General features: G+C 53.6%; 2 protein-coding genes across 5 annotated transcripts in view; both read right to left on the reverse strand.

Annotated features, from left to right (window-relative positions):
• Positions 1-13,311, reverse strand: part of SAMD11 (sterile alpha motif domain containing 11) — an 87,150-nt gene extending 73,839 nt beyond the window's left edge. The window contains exons 1-3 of one of the 4 annotated variants that reach the window (XM_086860184.1): positions 13,231-13,311; positions 12,059-12,861; positions 10,767-10,807 (exon numbers count right to left, since the gene is read on the reverse strand). In XM_086860184.1, the coding sequence (XP_086716310.1) occupies positions 10,767-10,807; positions 12,059-12,845 (828 nt within the window). In that variant the 5' untranslated portion in view covers positions 12,846-12,861; positions 13,231-13,311. Of the gene's footprint in view, positions 1-10,715; positions 10,808-11,075; positions 11,353-12,058; positions 12,862-12,972; positions 13,011-13,230 lie in introns of those variants that run through there. The other 3 variants (XM_086860183.1, XM_086860185.1, XM_086860186.1) reach the window with 3 other exon arrangements.
• LOC147649567 (uncharacterized) lies at positions 6,584-7,907 on the reverse strand. Its single transcript, XM_086860908.1, has 2 exons — positions 7,141-7,907; positions 6,584-6,752 (listed from the first exon to the last, which is right to left on the reverse strand). The coding sequence occupies exons 1-2, from the start codon at positions 7,905-7,907 to the stop codon at positions 6,584-6,586; spliced, it is 936 nt and encodes a 311-aa protein (XP_086717034.1).
• Positions 13,312-13,681: the final 370 nt, after the last annotated feature.

Consider the following 13,681-nt stretch of genomic DNA (forward strand, 5'->3'; position numbering starts at 1 on the left):
CTCCTGAGCACAGCCCTGCACTGACACCGCAGAGGAGCTGAGGATGCTGCGGGAGCCGCAGCCCTGGAGAGATGCTGGGATCAGAGCTGGGAACCTCCCGGGGAGCAGGAAAACAGCAGAGCAGGAGGCAGGAGGGAGAGCCGGAGCTGCAGCGAGGTGGGCAGGCTCAGCTCTGCCAGGGCAGCCCCAGAGGTGTTTGTTTGGAGCACAGCCCATCCCCATCTGTGGCTCGGGGAGCAGGGGGGGACAGCAGCACCCCCAGAGCCCAGCACAGCTCCAGCCCTCCCACCAAAGCAGCTCTGAACAGCAAAGGCACAAATCCCACCAGGGACACAAAGCAGACCCCAAGGAGTGAGGGACTTTGGGACATTCCAACACAACTTCAGGGGAAGGCCCTTTGGAGGGGAAGGCCTGTCCTTCCCCACCCTTCAGAAGATTTTAATCTTCAATAATTGCATGTGTGACTTTAATCATGCCTTCATTCACTGGAGAGCTCCAGCCTGGCTTGTTGGGAACAGGAGGTCACAGTGGCTTCAGCCCTTTAATTAGATGGTGAGGACAGAACCACCAGAAATAAGGAGAAAAATTAAAATATTCAGTAAATATTTTTTTTCTGCACTGGGAGAAAAAGACAGCTCTGCCACAGCATGGACATGAAATACTTTTCATTCCAACAGTGAATTAGGAGGTGTCCAAACAGAAGCTTCCAAAATGAATATGGGTTTAAATCAGCAAATTTGGGTAAGTTGCTCTCAAAGACTTCCAGAATACTTATCCAGGGAACTTCTTGAGACACTTCACTCAGGTTTTTAATGAGCCTCAGAACAATGAGGAAATACAAGGTAAATGGGAAAACACTGCACTATGACTGTATTTTAAAAAGCTTAAGCAGAATAATCCAAGTAATTTTATAACCCCCAGGAGAAATAATGAAATAGAAGAAACCGAACAAGTAATAATAAATTAACAGAGGGTGATATAATTTATGCAAATTAAAGCTTGTTAATGGAAAAGATGTTAAACCAATATATCTTTTTTTGCTGAGACAATAGTGCTGGTGTAACGTGCTTGGATTTCTGCGAGGTATTTGCTCTGACACCACACAACTTCCTGGATGTGGAATGAACCCTGCAAGGAGAATTCTGCCTGCCTGAATCCTCCCAACAGCCTGGGGAAGGTGTCCCTGCTCAGGGCTTGGGATGAGATTTAAGAGCATTAAGGTCCCTCCCAACCCAACCCATTCCAGGATCCTAAAAATGAGCAACTTGTCCCGTTCTGCTGGTGAGCATGGGGTTATTCCCAGGGCAATCAATTTGCTCTCAACTCCCACTACTCTCACCCAGTTCTCAGCCTCCTCTGTCCTTCCCTCTCACTTTGCTCCGTGTCAGAATTTCCTTTTGATATGGGGGGAAATCAGTTTTCCCTCCTGTTTGCAGAGCTTGCCATGAAGAGCAGTGCAGGGGCTTGGAGGAGTCCCACCACAACACCAGAGTGACTCTCGGGATGGAAGTTTTTCAGCTAAAGGAAAAGCACAGCAACTTACAGCACATAATTTCAAATATCCTTTAAACACACTTTTTGCAGGTCCTACAGTGATTTAAAGACAACAGCAGACAGATCAAAGGTAGAACTAAATCCTCCCAAAGCAAGGATGATTTCTGCCCTCTGAACACGCCAGGGGACAGAAATGCTCCCCAGCCTCACGGAATTACTCTTAACTGAACTTATTCCTGAGAAATCCATCACAGCAAGGTGAGACTTCAAAAAAACTCCAGATCCACATTGCTGATACAAACAAGTCCAGATCCAGACCTGCATGAGCAGCTCATGAATTTCAAGCCAAAGATGTTTTAAGAAATCACACTGCTAATGCAGGGATTAGAAAATGAATTAGATTTTAATTCAGAATTCAAAGCATTCTGCAGAGGAGCAGCCAGGCTCTGCTGTGAGACCATGAACTGTCCACTGTGCCTGCAACCCCCTCAGCAGGGGTGTCTGGAGCTGCACCACAAAAAAATCTATCTGAATAAATCCCTCTGCTCTGGAAGGGCCAACACAGCCTGATAAAAACCAGAACTGCTTGAGGGCCAGAACACCCCAGATTTTCCACGCTCGGCTGGGTGTCCTCTGGTGCACAGCAGATTTTGATGCCAGCCCTGCCAGTCTGAGGATGAAAAAGAAGTCAGCAGAGTTGGACTGATGTAAATCTTGGCTGATTGTGATCCAAGTCCACCCTGTTTTAATCCACTTTTACTGGAGCTGTGAACACGATGGAATCGGTCCCTCTGCAGCCAAGCAGGATGAGCTCCCAAGAGTCTGAACACACAAGAAACAAAAAACCACCCAGCCATTCATGGCATGTTTTCATGTATTTTCATTCTCTTTCTGTAACTCTAAAACATTATAATACCTAGGAGTAATGGTGTGCAATGTTTGAGTAACCCCAGAGTTGTAAATTCCAGTGCATGAATCATCCCCAAAGAACCTTGCAGCGCCTTCCTCTGCAAGGGTACCTTAGGGTTAAGTGGGTGAATCACAAGGGGGAAATAAAAGAGGAATTGATATTATTGGCCCCTCTGGGAGAGGAAAAAAAATAAAATTAAAAAAAGGCAGGTTTGTGTGCTTCACCCCGTGCCACAGAAAAAGAGATCTCAAGAATCACAGCTGTGACGAGCAGTGGGGAAAGTTATTGATCTAAAAGAATTCATTTTTATTATAAGGGCTGGTACTTTTACTTATTTAATAAAGGTCTGGCATCAAATCACTGTGAATTTCAGGATTATCTAATTCCATCTAATCTCATTCAATCACTGATGCTCCAGACTGTAGCAGAAAGGAATGTTTGCCCTTTCCTGTCTTCAGGGGCCATCTCTGGTTGCCCTGGCAACCCAGCAAAAGCAGCTCCCACAGCCAGTGGCACCTTTCACATCTATCTTGGGATAAAAGGCAGGGATGGGGTCACAGGGGAGCTTTTGAGATTTGATGGGCAGAGATGGGCAGGGAGAGGAGAGCAGGAGCTGCCCCTGGGCTGGGATCCACTCCCAACCTGAGTTAGCAGAGCTGATAAACACAAACCCCAGGCCAGGACACTCCAGGCAGGGAACTCCGGCTCATCAAAGGCATCAGGGAAGTTTCCTGCCGTGATTTAGAGGCCCAAATGAGCCAAAGTCCTTTAAAATTCCAGAGCTGCTGTTGAAATCAATCCCAGCACCAAACTGGGCACCAGCTCCAAGCAAACACAACTTCATTGCGGTTCTGCCACCAGAAATATTCCAGCTGCTCCATTTTCTGCCCTCTGGCTCTTCCATCACCAAAACTTCCATCACTCTCAAGGTTTCCTGCTTCCCAGGTCTCAGGAATTGCCATTCCCAGCCCTGGCTGGTGCCTGTGGATGTCACCCCATCCCTCCCTGGCGGGGCTGGTTGGTGAACACTGCCGTGAGAATCCTCCAGCTGGACAAGTGGGAGATTGAGGAACCTGCTCTGGACAGGGACTGAAGCTGTCTTGACATCTGAAAATGAGGGATTTGATGTGAAGCGGTATTTGTGTGCAGCTAATCAAAAAACAGGGCAAATTTGGGCTCGATGGCCTTCCCAGATCCTGTGGCTTTGTATCCATGTGCAAAATGAAGTAAAAGGTACAATTTTCCCATGGACTAGAGGCAAAATAAATGAGCAAGAACTTTTTAGTGCTTGGGAATTCCCTCCATTCATCCCTCCTCATCCTCAGACACTGTTACAAGAAAACCCCTTATCAGATTGTATTTCTGACCCAGGGGAATGTGTAATTTCCTCCCTGTCCTCGCTGCTTTGGCTGAAATAAGAGCCAAAAACAACAGGAAGGAAAGGCAGAGCAGGGGGTGTGGGCAGAGACACCCCCACTCCGAGCAGGGGAGAGCACAGCAGAGCTTCTGGGCTTTATTTACAGACTGCACCTGATTCCTGCAGCGTTCAGGAGCTCTCCAGGAGAGCCCTTCCCTGCCCTCAGCTGGAAAACACAAGTTTGGGACAGAGGCCCTGTAATGAGCTCTCCAGTGACATCTGCCAGGAGTGAGAGGTGAGCATGTCCTGACAGGAAAAAGCAGCCCTGAAATGGTGAGAATGGTGAATTCTTCAGCTGGGGAAGTGAGGATGATGCATTTCAATAGAGGGGAGAAGGGAGGGAAGGTGCCAAACAAGGATTTCTGAGCAGCAAAACGTTTTCCAGATAAAGGAAACAGACTGGGCATAGAAGGAACAGGGCAGGACAGTGCACAAGGTGGGAGGGGGGAAGGAAAATCAAGCAAACCCCACAGAAACAAGCAAACAAGGTAGAATATAGAGAGCAAAAGAAGTGATTTTATAAGCACAATATTTTGGCCAAGCAATAATTAAATAAAAACAGCAGGGATTTATTTTCCAAAGTCAAAGGCCAATCATAAAATCCCAGACTGGTTTGGCTTGGAAGGAACCTTAAATCCCACCCCTGCCACAGCAGTGACACCTTCCAGGTGCTCCAAGCCCTGGCCAACCTGGACACCTCCAGCAGGATTCCAGCAGGGAGCTGCTCTCTGCCCTCCCTGTCCCAGAAGTGAACCAGAACAAGCACTCTGCAAAGTTCATCATCCCTGCAGACCTGAACTGGTCAATAGTTTTAAATTAACGTAGTTTATGAGGGAGTTCAGCCTGCTCTTGGTCACCCTTTGCCTTTCAGCTCACTGAAGGCTTTTGCCACCGGGCTCCAAACGAGCAGCGCTCCCTTTGAGCCAGGCCAGCGAGCCTGGACACAGAGCACTGCAAATTAAAACCAGGTGTCTGTGCCCTCAAGCACCAGAGACAGCCCTAAGCACTTTAATGACATCTCTAAATAATTTTGACAGCAAAATTACTTCTCCTGTGTCACCTTTACACTGCCCTTGACACGGCGCTAACGAGATGATGCTGCTTCCCCTGCTTCTCTACATTTATTTGTCTGTCTTTCTTCCCAGGCTTCACTTTCTTTTCCTCAGAGCAGAATTCCAGCAGCAGGCAGCAATGCCCAGATTTCCTGGGTCAGACTTGCCCCCAGAGGGGCTGAGGGCTCAGAAATTGCCTTTTCCTACAGCAGAGCCCAGGACACTCCCAGGGAATCAAGCCCGTGTTGTTGTGGGGTAAGGAATGTCCTCTGCAGCCCCAGAGCACCCCAGGAGAAGATCTGCTCCCTCCACACACCAAGCTCAGCACAGATTTTCTTTGCCTCTCTTCCAGGCAGGGTCAGACTGGCCTGGTTTCCACAAGCACTGACCTCACACAGCTCCTCCTCTGCCCTTCCATCACACCAGACCTTTCGCCTGCATTGTCTCCTCCCTGCTCCCTGCAAGAGCAGAAATCTTCACCCCAGCTCCTGCACGAGGGCAAACCTCACCCCCCTGGAGCTCCTTAAAGCTCCCTGTAAGATAAAGTTATTTTCCTAAGCCACAGCTGCTTCTACATCTCTGCTGTTCACTCACAAGCCAGCAATCCAATTAATATTTTCCTTTCCAGAGGGTATTTAATAATCCACAAAATTAAATCCTTCAGCATTGTGCTGGCACTCTCAGAGCCATTGATCTGGGTTTGTTTTGCCTCAGTACAGAACAATAACTGCTCCTTTTCTTGGTGCACCCTCCAGCCCCTGGCAGTGGCAGCTGCCCAGGGAGCAGAGCCTGGACCATCAGGAATCATTTCCAACACGCAGAGCATTCCAGAGCTCCTCTCCCAGCCATGCTGATCCCCATTTCCAGCTGTTTGACCCTGAAAATCCCCTTCTGGCAGTGCTCTCTGACCCCAAAGCAGTGGGGTTTCAGGGTCTTTCTGTGACAGCAGCAGCACAGAGGCTCCCACTGCCCTCAGAGCAGAAACCCTGCGAGCTGGAGCCAAACTCAGCACCCCTGCCCAGCACTGCATGGGCTCTGGGAGTCTCTCACCCCATTCCAGAGCAGGATACACCTTATCTCCAGTTCCTCCATAAAGCTGAAGTTCAACAGAGTTTGAATCAACTTCTGTTAAGAATTCAAGTTGAACCTGGAAGTCTGCAGAGCAACACAGGTTAAAATCCACCTTGGCCAAGTCCTTCAGGAAAACAAAACAGAGCTAAAAAACCCCACAAACAAACAAAAAAACCCATCTATCTCCAAAACCTCCAACAGACACCAACCTGAACTAAAATGTGCTGGATTATAAGCAACAAGTCAAATCAGCATGAAACCACAAATAAAAATCAACGGACTGTGCCAAAGACCTTGGGGGGATTTGGAGGTTTATAAGTCTGCTTTACAGAGGGGCTTTTTCCACATTCATGAGGCAGCCCCGAGGGACACAAAGGCAAAGTTATGAAAACAGTCCCCTGCACAGAAACCCCAACATTCTCCAGCTCCCATCCCTAAGCCCACGGCAGCTCAGAAAGGAACCTAAATCAAATCTATTAACAGTGAAATTTCAGAATTAATCCTGCTTCTACAGGCAGCCAAGGAAATTCTCCAGCAGGCAAAGTCCTCTTACCACAGCAAAGTTCTCCTGGAAGACTCGTGCCCGGTGTGGGAGATTCCCCTTTTGGTCAATGCCTCTGAATTTGGATCCCACCACGCTCAGTAGCCCAAGGATCTCCCTTCCTTGCCCAGGTGCTGCTCTGCTCCTGCCTCTCCAAGGAAACTGAGCAGCCGGGAGGGGAAGAGCAGGAAGGAGATGGAGCCAGAGCCCAGCACCACCAGTGACACAAAGCCACCCCTTGGGGTGACACAGAGCTGCCTTCCACCCCTGCACCCAAAACAGGGACCAGGAGAAGGCTCAGAAACCTCAGGGCTAAACAACAGATTTTGCTCATTACTGGAATTTTTGAAGTTAGCAGCAGATAGTTCCTCCTTCCATCCCTGACAAAGTCTTGGACTGACGCCTGAACCTCAGGGCAACAAAGGAAAACAACAACCGCGATGACGAAAAGCAAAAAGCAGCAAATAAAAGGAATCAAATATAAATCAAGCCAAGAGCAAAACACGACCCCAGCAAACAAATGAATTCCCACTGTCAGTGCCACAGCCACCACAACCACCCTGTGTGCACGTGATGGAGATGGGACAAAACCCAAACATTTATTGCTTTTTGTTTTGCTTTGTTTGAATGTGGCAGAATGGAGGGATGGAGGGACAGAGGGATGATGGATGGATGATGGATGGATGGACGGATGGATGGATGGATCCATGAATGGATGGATGGATGGATGATGGATGGATGATGGATGGATGATGGATGGATGATGGATGGATGGATGGATGGATGGATGGATGGATGGATGGATGGATGATGGATGGATGATGGATGGATGCATGGATGGATGATGGATGCATGGATGGATGATGGATGGATGGATGGATGATGGATGGATGGATGATGGATGGATGATGGATGATGGATGGATGATGGATGGATGGATGATGGATGGATGGATCCATGAATGGATGGATGATGGATGGATGGATGGATGGATGGATGGATGGATGGATGGATGATGGATGGATGGATGGACGGATGGATGAATGGATGGATGGATGGATGGATGGATGATGGATGGATGATGGATGGATGGACGGATGGATGGACGGATGGATGGATGATGGATGGATGATGGATGGATGATGGATGGACGGATGGATGAATGGATGGATGGATGATGGATGGATGGATGGATGGATGATGGATGATGGATGGATGAATGGATGGATCCACGGATGGATGGATGATGGATGGATGGATGATGGATGGATGGATGATGGATGGATGGATGGATGGATGGATGGATGGATGATGGATGGATGATGGATGGATGGATGGATGGATGGATGGATGGGTGGATCCACGGATGGATGATGGATGATGGATGGATGGATGGATGGATGGATGGATGGGTGGATCCATGGATGAATGGATGGATGAATGGATGAATGGATGGGTGGATCCATGGATGGATGGATGGATGGATGAATGGATGGATGGATGAATGGGTGGGTGGATCCACGGATGGATGGATGGATGCACAGCCGGCCGGCGGCCCGGGGGCAGCCCGGGGGCGGAGGCGCCGGCGGGGTCGCTCCCCCGAGCAGAGCAGGAAACCGGCGGTCGGTGGCGGAGCGGGGCCCGGCGCCGGCCCCGTCTGCAGCTGCAGCGAACGAGCAGCGCCGGGCGGCGGGGGGCGGGCGCCGGGCCCCAGCCCCCCCGGGACACGGGCGGGGAACGCGGCGCCAGCGGCGGCCGGGGGGCACCGGGTGAACCATGGGGAACCGGGGGGGCTGGGGGCACCAGGGGAACCGGGGGGCACCGGGTGAACCGGGGGGGGCCGGGCGGGCCGGGGGCACCAGGGGAACCGGGAGGAGCCGGGGGAACCGGGGGGCACTGGGCTCGGAGCCCCATGGGGAGCAGGGTGGGCTCAGGCTGGCCCGGGGGCGCTGCCAGCCCGGGGGCCGGGGCTCGCTGCAATTTCCCCTCCAGAGTGACCCCTCCTCTCCCCCCCGGGCCCGGCAGGGAGCCGGGCAGGGGCTCGGAGCTCACGGTGCTGCTCGGCTGGCAGGGGACACTCGGCACGTCCCGTTCCCGTTCCCGCAGGGAGAGCCCTGTCCCTGCCCTGGGGACCCACGGATGGGGCTGCAGACCCCTACAGGCGCTGCCTTCCCCCCTTCCAGAGGCACTGCTTGAGGTTTCCTGACCTATTCCCGCTGTCCAAGGACTGATTTCAGCGCGGTGGAACCAGCTGCAGACGGGATCAGCTCCCCATCTCCACACCCGATCACACAAGGACCGGGCATTGCAAGTCTGTCATCACACTATAAAATACAAAGCATTTCTGCTTTTGAGGAGAATCAGCCCTTGGATCTCAGCGGTGCTTGAATGGGCAATCGCTAAATGGGGAAATATAAACCGTGCCCGACTCCTAATCCTCCTCCTGGTGTGACTGTTCTGGATGTGCAGTGCATGGAGCTACCACAAAGCACAACTAAAAGACTTCATGTTCAAAATGTGGAACTGTCCTTTGGTCAGGGACGTGCGCTAATTACAGCACAGAAAGTGCAGGGAGCATTGAGAAACACAGCTCTGACAGAAGTCCTCGCTGGGCTCTGGCCTTGCTGTGCAAATTCTGACATCCAAACCCCCTTTCCCAGCTGGGGAAGCAGTGGGAGGCGAGCCCAAAAAGATTTATTTCTCCTTTCCCAAAACTGCAGCAACCTCTTTTTCCCTCTGTCTGTACTTTCCAAGCCCAGTTCTCAAAGTTTGTACCAGCCACTGGTTTCATGCAGAGCTGTCGTCCCATCTGGAAATGCAGAACCTATCCCCGCACAACTCCTGGAAATGCAGCTGCTAGCAAAGTGTGTTATGACCTTTTGGCTACTGCTAGCCCAGAAAACGTCCAGCAGACAGAAGATCTGGCCAGGCACTTCTCAGCATCCCCACAACAGCAGCACATCCCTGTCACCGGCAGATTTTTGGCTCTGAGCCGCACAACTGGCAACTAAAGCACAGAAAAACTCGAGATCTGGATAAAGCTGCTTACACCACTCACAGGGTGTCCCACGAACTCCAGGAGCTGGGAAGAGGCAGGTTTCAGCACAAACTGCCTGGCAGTGCTGTGGGGTGGCTGCACAGCACACGGGCAGGACACATCTCCCCATTAATTGGTTAATTGATGGAGCTGTTGATTACTGCTCTGAGCCCCTTTGCCCATGGGATGTGGGTATTTGTAAGAGCCAGGCACAGACACCACCGGGAAGGACTGAAACTCCCCGCTCTGCCACTCCGAATCACAGACACTGCAGGTGAACACACACTGTCCACTCCAGCCCGAGCAAGCACCAAAACCAAAGATGGTTGATTCCCACTGGATGAAAGCACATTAATTTCCAGCTGTATCTGTTTCCACACTGCTACTGGCAATGTTTTAAGTCTCTGTTGTTCTTTCAGACCAAGACCTGCTTCAGCTCCCCAAACCAACAGCTCTGCCCTCCAGTTAGATGTTATTGTACTTTATGGTTATTTTTACACACAATGAACTGTTTTAATGCCTCACTTTACTATGAATTCAGTTGCCTTTTATTTATAGCATCAACATCTTTTCCACAAAAACACTGATGAGAGATTCTGGGTGTCTCAGGATAAAAGCAAGAATACACGAGGAACCCAAAAGTTGGGAAGGAAAGATCTGTAAAGCCATAACTGATCTATGCCATGAAGGACGCTGGAGTTGTAAGCATTGGAGCTGCTCCTCATGCAGCTCACCTCACCGATGGTTTGTAAACTGTGGCTGTTCTGACTCTTAACACGTGGGCACAATCACGTTTCCCTTTTGCTTTATTTAGCCCCTTTCACACCTCTGCACAACGCACAGAAACGAAGGGGTGGGAATTTGGAACAGGCTCTCAATGATTTGCCTCTGCACACACACAGCTCCCCCTGAAAACCCAAAGATCCCACCGAGTGCTGCTTCCTTCAGGTCAAACCCTGCTCTTCCCGTCTGCTCTGCTTCCAAGCTCCTCTCTGCTCACCTCTAACACTGCTGGAACCCTCACGGCACAGGCAGAGCTCTGGCAGCCTCCATGAACCTCAGAGATCACGGTTCCATGAGCACAGAAATAAAGAGATTGGGTTTTTTCGGTTTTTTTTTTCTTTTTTAAGGTTAGGAGGCAGAGGAGAGGGAAGATGTCTTAACTAAAGCACGAAGTTTAACAATAATCTTACCACTGGAGACGAAATTCGACACCCAGGGCAATCACAGATTGGAGGATGTACCTGTAAGATTCCTTTGGACATAAGAGTCTTCAAACTTTTCCCTATAAGCAGAGAAGAAAAAGCAGAAGAAGAAGAAAAAAAAAAAAGAATCAGCACGTTTATAAAAGGAAACTATTCAGGAAAGGGGGGAGGGGGAGGCACGCGTCTGCTTCCATATGAACAGCCCTCCCCTCGCCTGGCCACCGGCAGCCACCCCCGCCTGCCCCCGCAGCCAGCTCTGTCCCCGCGGGTCCCTGCGGAGCCCTGCCCGGGCTCGGTGCCGCAGCCCCGGGGAGCTCCGTGCGCCGCGCCTCGCCGCTCCCGACTCACCCCCGAGCAACGGAGCCTTCCCGAAGGCAGCGGAGCCCGGCCGCCAAGAGACGGCAGCGGCAATTAGCGCGGCGGCCAAGCGCTGCCCCCGCTCTCCGGAGATCAATAACCGAGGCGAGGTGTCAGTCACCTCCTAATCGCTCCTCAGCCCCCCGGGCTGACACCTCCGGCTCCCGGCTCATTCCGTGCCGCCCGGGCTCTGCCCCCCCGGCCCCGCTCTCCACCTGCCGCCCGCAGCAGCAGCTCCGCCGCGGAGCCGCGACTGCGGCGCCGGCTCGGCCGGGGAGGGGAGGGAGGCAGGGACGGCGCCCGTCAGCAGCCGCCGGCGCCGCGGAGGTCCCGCACCACCCAGCTGCGAGGGGAACACCCCCTCCCTCCGCCCCGCCCGCCGCCCCGCCGGTGCCTGGCCGGGCCGTGCTGCCGCTCCCCGCGGCGCCACCGCCACCGCCACCGCCACAGCCACTACAGCCACCACCGCCACTACAGCCACAGCCACCGCCACCACTACAGCCACCACCGCCACTACAGCCACCGCCACAGCCACCGCCACCACCGCCACAGCCACAGCCACCGCCACCGCCACCACCGCCACCACCGCCACCGCCACCACCGCCACCACCGGCGGGCGAGCGACCACCCCGAGCCCCGGGACCCGCACCCCGCCCGCTGTTCACATCTCCGCCCGCGCCACATGAAACTTCTCTCTAGCTGAGAGCAGCCCCCCAAATCCCCCTCCCCCCGCCATCCCTCCCAAAAACCCTCCCTCCCCAAACGCAACCGTTCCCAAATGGCTCGGAAAAGTTCGGCGGTACCGGAGCGCGGGGATGCGGCGGGGAGGGCCCGGGGCTGCGCGGGGAGGGGGCTCGGCCGCGGGGCACGGGGGCTCGGCTCTCCCCGCTGCCCGAGCACGGCGGCCAGAGGGAGGATGCTGAGGAGCAGCGGGGCGGCGCGGGGACCCCGCGCACGGCGAGCGCTGCCTTTACCTTTGTGCCTGATGCTGCGCTTCCAGTCCTTGGCCGTCTCTCTGCCGCTGACAAACTGGAACTCGTTGGGGGTGAGCCACTCTCCCCGGTACCGGATAGAGGGTCCTTTGCTCCCTTGGCACAACTTATTGATGTAGAGCAGCGCCTTGTTCTCCCCGCACTCCACCTCGATGCAAGGCTCTCCGTTGTCAAAGAAGGGCTGGAAATCCGGGATGGAGGAAAACCTCTCCAGCATCAGGTCCTCGGGGAGGTGGTGGGGGTGGTGCGGGTGGGGGTGGTGGGGCTCGTGGAAGCCCAGGTACGCGCGGTGGGCAAAGATCTGGTCGTAAGCCGGCGGGTGCGGGGTGACCACCGGAATGGCAGCGGCGGCCAGAGGCGCGAGGTAGTCAGGTAAGGTTTCCATGGGCTGGTTAAAAGCTGCCAGGGCCATCTCTTCTCTGTCAAGTCGCTCCTTCTTGATAGCAGGCATGGTGCCGCCGCGCTCCCCGGGCGCCCTCGTCTCTCCAAAGCACAGCGGCTCCAATGTCTCCGGTTCAACTTGCCCTCGCTCTGGCTGGAGTTTGGATGAAATGCGCCAGCAGCAGCAGCAGCAGCAGCACAGGCACCTTTGGCGCTCGGGTGCCGGAGGTGGCTGGTATCCCCCGGAGCAGCCCGCTAACAAATCTCCTGGGCTGGCTCCCCAGCAGAGCTGTCTGGGATCCCTCTCCCACGGAGAGCCTAATGTACCGTACACCCGGGAGCTGCTGTGTGGCTCGCAGATCTGCCCCTCCGGACTAATACCTGACATCTCGGAGAGGTCTCTGCTGCCGTAGACATTATTTTGGTTTAAGGAAGAAAAAAAAAAAAAAAAAAAAAAAAAGAAAGAAAGAAAGGAAAAAAAAAAAAAGCTTATTGATTCCCCTAGATCAACCCACCTTCTCGCCAGGCTGAAGGGTTCCCCGCCGCCCAGCCAGCCCCCTTTCACCCTGCCCCCCTGCTTCCTTTAAACTGACACCTGGTTTATTTATTTATATGCAATAATTAAAATTAAACGCTGCGCCCCCGCCGCCGCTCCGCGACCCCTCCCCGCCCCGCCGGCGCCCGCCGGGAGGACGGAGCCCCGGCCGGTGCCGGCTCTGCCCGCGGGGCTCCAGACACCCGGGCGGCGGCGAACTTTCCCCGGGGCCGCCCACCTTCACCTGCGCGCTGCAGACTCGCCCCGCTCCCACCGAAGCCTTCCTGATCCCCGCCAGTTGGGTTTGAATCCCCACTCCTGCAGGAAATTTTAAGAAAGGCGGTGTTACGCTCCTTATCCCTCTGTGTACATATATATATATATATAAATATAAACACATCTACACACGCACAGACACACGGACATCTACAGTGCCATCCCCGCCAGCTCTGCGCTGCCCACGCCGCCGCCCGCAGCCCCCGAGCGCCGCGCCGGGCTGGGCTGGGCCCCCCGAGCCGGGACAGACACGTATTGATCGGGGCTCAGAAGTCACCGCACACTTCGGAGACTCTGACCAAACAAGATTTCCCTCCGCCGCCGCCGCCGCCGCTTCTCTAACTTGGCCCATTTAAACAGCGGAGGCGCTGGGAAGCGCCGCGCCGGCAGCGGCGAGGGGGTGAGCGACGGAC

This window comes from Cyanistes caeruleus, chromosome 22, assembly GCF_971803275.1.
Source record: "Cyanistes caeruleus chromosome 22, bCyaCae1.hap1.1, whole genome shotgun sequence".
Lineage (NCBI taxonomy): Eukaryota > Metazoa > Chordata > Aves > Passeriformes > Paridae > Cyanistes > Cyanistes caeruleus.

Bases quoted from the DNA above. Each gene is read 5' to 3' on its own strand.
- LOC147649567 (XM_086860908.1), bottom strand. From the start codon at position 7,907: ATGGATCCACCCATCCATCCATCCATCCATCCATCCATCCATCATCCA. The intron at 6,753-7,140 runs GTCCCTCCATCC...TTTTGGGTGCAG, and splicing joins CATCCATCCATCATCCCTCT to GGGTGGAAGGCAGCTCTGTG.